The sequence below is a fragment of the Phaethon lepturus genome, unplaced genomic scaffold, assembly GCF_000687285.1.
Source record: "Phaethon lepturus isolate BGI_N335 unplaced genomic scaffold, ASM68728v1 scaffold36632, whole genome shotgun sequence".
NCBI lineage: Eukaryota > Metazoa > Chordata > Aves > Phaethontiformes > Phaethontidae > Phaethon > Phaethon lepturus.
The window spans coordinates 4,967-9,408 of NW_010521872.1; the positions used below are offsets into that span (position 1 = coordinate 4,967).

Here is a 4,442-nt window from a genome sequence, read left to right on the forward strand (position 1 = left end):
CTGAGCCATGCAGAGAAGGTGGTGTCTTAGAGGGGTGGCCCTGATCCCTTCAGACACCAGCATGTTACTGGCCCAAAAGGGCAAAATCACTTTGCCCTCATCTTCAGGGATTTGATACCCATTTTTACCAGCACTGCAGAGAAACTGTGTGCAGTGCTCTATCCCTTCTGTCACTCACAAAGCAGCATAGCAGATGTGCCACACGAGAAGGCAGCAGTGCTGCTTGGACCAGGCAGGAAGAGCAGGGGGAAAATGAGTTGCAGAGGGAGCGCCTCTCAAGAGAACACAGACTACAAGTGAAGAGGGACTGTGTTGGGATTAGAAGTTTGCAAATGCTAAAGGAGTTCAGAGTCTGAAGTCAAGAGAGTGCTGCAGTTTAGGTACTCAAAGCGTTAAGCATGACTTCATGTCAGCATGTCTCATTACCAAACAGGAAAGTATTAGAATTAAATCAGCCATGAATTCCATATATATATGGAATTCATATATACACACACACATATGTGTGTGTGTGTATAGAGAGAGATACTAGATATATACAACTTTATCTCAGGGAATTAAACTGTCGACACCTTTTCTCCTGCAGCTGCTACTCTGGAACGTGGACAGACTCTGTCTTCTCTCTCACACCTCTCACTTGCATCCATGCACAAAATACAGACTGCGCAGTCCTCCCTTCTGTATCACTCTCCACTGCAAACTTTTGTCTACTGAGGCCCTGCAAAAGCAAGGACCTTACCTTTTATTTTCTTCCTCCATCTCTTTCCTCAGGAAAGAAGAGCCCAGACCTCGGGGAATATGATCCCCTCACTCAGGCTGACAGTGATGAAAGTGAAGATGACCTGGTACTCAACATCCAGAAGAATGGGGGTGTCAAGAATGGGAAGAGCCCCCCTGAGGAGATGCAGGACCCTGACTCCGATGTGGAGGTTGGGATGACAAAGCAGCACACGTCAGAGAGCGTGCCCGAGGGTTATCCTGCAGAGACAGCTGGGAGTTTGGAGCAGAAGGCTGCTCCCTCCCTCATGCCATACCTGCGCACAGCGATCTTTCTGCTCACTGTGGTGATCTCGATGATTCTTGTGTTGGTGTGCGCATTTCTAATTCCCTGTCCCCCTAGAGACTTGCATAACACCTGGAACCGCAACCTAGGTCAGGGAGCAGGTGAGAAAGCCCCAGGAACAGCATCTGGCATGGGGGAGGTGGCAGCTCCCAGGCTGGGCATCGGCGGGAGAGACCTATCTGGGAGAGCCAGCTCGGAGCAGAGGCCCTTCCTCACCACTGCAGATGCTCCGAGGTAATAGACAGGCTGCGTGCTGCTCACTCTTCAAGCTGAGGCCTGTGAAATCTGGCATCAGTAGATGACAGTGCCACAAATTCTTGTTTCTGTCAACATCAAAAAACATTTTGACTTTTCTCCCATCCTACCTTTTTGTCTGGATGGTGTGATCTGTTCCATATGGAGATGGCCCAGACCACTTTAAAACATAGCACCTCCCTCTCTACATCCTGGGTTTCACCAGCAACTCCCCCACTGAAGTTTGTGGATGTATTCAGGAGGAGAGGGATAGAAATCTTTGTGTCTCTTAACTGGCTTAACTAACCTTATTCCTTTTGTCTTCTTGTCCTGCTTGAATCTATAAATCAACATTTGGGATCTTTTGTCATCCTGTGTGGGCCACTAGTAACATTTCTGAAGTATCTGCCATTCTGACCTCTGCAGTAAAGTAACAGTGATTTGTGGAATAATCTCTGCCAGGTCTAGATATGTCTCTCCCTCCTTGCTTTCTGCCCCTGGCTTCCAGATCTAAGCCTTTCATAAGATATGTGGCTCCCACATCACCTCAGAATGAGAAGTGGGAAGCAGACATCTTGTTCTGTTGGCTCCTCCATTTTTCCCTTTCCTTTCTCTGACCCAGATGCTACATTTCTGCCTTTCCATGCAGTGGTGGGAGCTGCCTGGAATTGGTGGTTACCTAGCAGACTCTGTGAGGCTTGGCTGTCCATGAGTCTCTTTTCTGGGCCAGCCCTCTGCTCCCAGTATGGAGAATGGGCTGAGTGGCCTTTTTGACAACGGTGTGGTGATTCTGTGTGAATGTTGCAGGTGGTGTGTTATCCCCACTGGAGCTGTGCGATGTGAACGGTGATGGGCTCCCGGACATCCTCATTGTCTTCACTGCCTTGATGAATGCTAGCGTCATGGGTAAGCACCACAGCTCCTTTCCATTCCTCTTTCTGTACTTGTCAGTACAGATCTTTGTATTTTTGTCTTATGCATGGGAAGAGTTTCTGCCACTTCAAATCCACTGCATTGCTCTTTTCAGAGTTCTTTAAAATGGCTGATGTGCTTGTGCTTTGTCATACGGCTCATAGTTTTCATTGCAAGCCTGTGCTCCCATACCTGTTGGGTCAGCGTCATCTATTTCCCCGTATCTCATCTTGGGGCAAGTTCATCTCTTTGTACTGTATTTGTGCACGCTTGGTTTAGGGGCAGAGATAAAGTGATCAGAAAGCAGTGCTCTGCAAATGGCAATTGGAAATAAGGTGGTGTTTTTCCCCACCTTATTGTCTCTCAGAGCCCTTCACAAAAGAGCTCAGCCTAACTACATCCATTTTACAGGCACAGAGGTGGAAGCATAGAGAAGGGAAGTGGCTTGACAAAGGTCACAGATGAGATTCAGTGGTAGAGTCCCAACTCTTTCCTGATCTGTGGTCCAGTGTCCTGGCCATTACCAAGGGTAGTTGGCGACAGGAACAGTAATGGCAGAGCTGACTGTTGGAGCACTCTGGTTCTTCTGAACTAGCCAGTTGCTTGCCAACAGGGAGCATTACGGATTTTTATAGAGCAGCTGTATGTTGGTGTTGCAGGAAACACCCTCATGTCGCTGCCTTTTTCTCCAGGTCACTGCATATACTTGCCAGGCTCCAAATCATTGTTAATTCACAGATAATAGACCGGCTGATGGTGGGGAAGCTACTGTGCCTGGCTGTTTAGCAGGTATCGCCCTGCTTCCTCTTTCTGACTGCTTTTGCTTTCTCTGTTAAGCCTTACACCCCTCAGGTAACATAGCAGCAGCCTGCTCATATATTATGAGGGGTTATACAGGGGCTGCCAGGTCTGGTAGCATCCTGTTGCACTGGGCTTCTGAAGTCCTGGAGGTTCCCAGATGCCTGCATCTGCCCAGCCTGGCATTGCCTGAGATTACGTGAATTTGTTCAGTCTCAGAGACGTATTCAGGGAGCAAGAATACATTGCATACCCTGAAGAGAACTCTCGTGGGAGCAAAATGCCTTGACTCTTCAAAGAGTAGGGTAATAAAAATGTAGTTAGAGGACATGGAAAATGCTGCTTCTTCACAGCTCAAGCAAGGCCCTCGGTATTATACGGCAAGTCCTGTAGAAAGAAACCTATGAGAAGCTGTAGAGTAAGTTAAAAACGAAAGAGAGAGAGGGAGATACTGTTGACTTAAAAGTTGCGTTCAGTTTGTAGAGGTTGTCCTTGCATTCTATATTTTGTCGTTGCATTGTATTTATCTTTCATCACAGACATATATACAGTTCTCAGCATGCTCTGAATGGAACTAGTCATATCTAGTTCTTCAAGACAAAAAGCAGACCCTAAAGCAGGTGTAAGCACATCACCATCCTGAATCCACATAGCTGGACGTCAGCCCTCTGGTGTCTTGTGCTCAGAGCATTCACACAGCGTCCAGTAGAGATAAGCTTGGGATAGGTACTTGGTGGAGTAAGCTATGACATTGTTAGCTGTTTCTTGAGCTTGTACACACAACAGCTGTGAGTTGCATTCAGGAGTTAGTTGTTCTTGGTCCCTGCCAACCCAATGAAGAGAGCTTGGGCTGGTGCAACCCCTTAGCATAAGCCAGGTGATTTTCAGTTTGAGAGAAGAGGGAGTTTGATTTAGAAAGTGGGCTCTAAATCAAGATTTGCTTTTAGCTGGTGGTCCAGATACGCCCATTGTGTAGTCAGATCATATGTTGTTTTGCTAGTAAGGCAGGAGTCAACTGGGACTGTTGTTATTTTGAAATGTATGTGAGTTCATCATAAATTGTGATATGTGGAGATTACAATCACCACAATTACGTCTGAGGGCAGGCTGAGCTAAAAGTGGCTCACATTTGGAATCAACAGTCAACTGAAACAGCATAAAGCACTTTTTTTTTTCACAATTATTTTGTGCTAACTGGTGAATTAGTAAAAGACCCCTGAATTACACCAATTGGATGCTTTCAGTCTGTTTTTCACAATAATAAAACTCATTTGGAAAACAAAGGAAAAAGTTTTCAGATTGCCAGTCACCTTCTGCTGCTCCAGAATTACAAACCCAGGGCTTTCACATGAGATGGCATCTGCTTTGGGAGTCACTTAAGGTTTCCCCTTCGTGCTAGCCATTGTCTTGATGGAGAGGGGATCAGTCTGGTTCA

The 4,442-nt window shown here is 46.6% G+C and overlaps 1 protein-coding gene across 1 annotated transcript in view; it reads left to right on the forward strand.

Annotated features, from left to right (window-relative positions):
* Window positions 1-771: 771 nt before the first annotated feature.
* The window catches only part of KIAA1467 (KIAA1467 ortholog), a gene marked incomplete at its 5' end in the record, with an annotated part of 14,546 nt that continues 10,875 nt past the window's right edge, over window positions 772-4,442 (forward strand). The window contains 2 exons of the mRNA XM_010281654.1: window positions 772-1,164; window positions 2,105-2,203. Coding sequence (XP_010279956.1) covers window positions 772-1,164; window positions 2,105-2,203 — 492 coding nt within the window. The remainder of the gene's footprint in view (window positions 1,165-2,104; window positions 2,204-4,442) is intronic.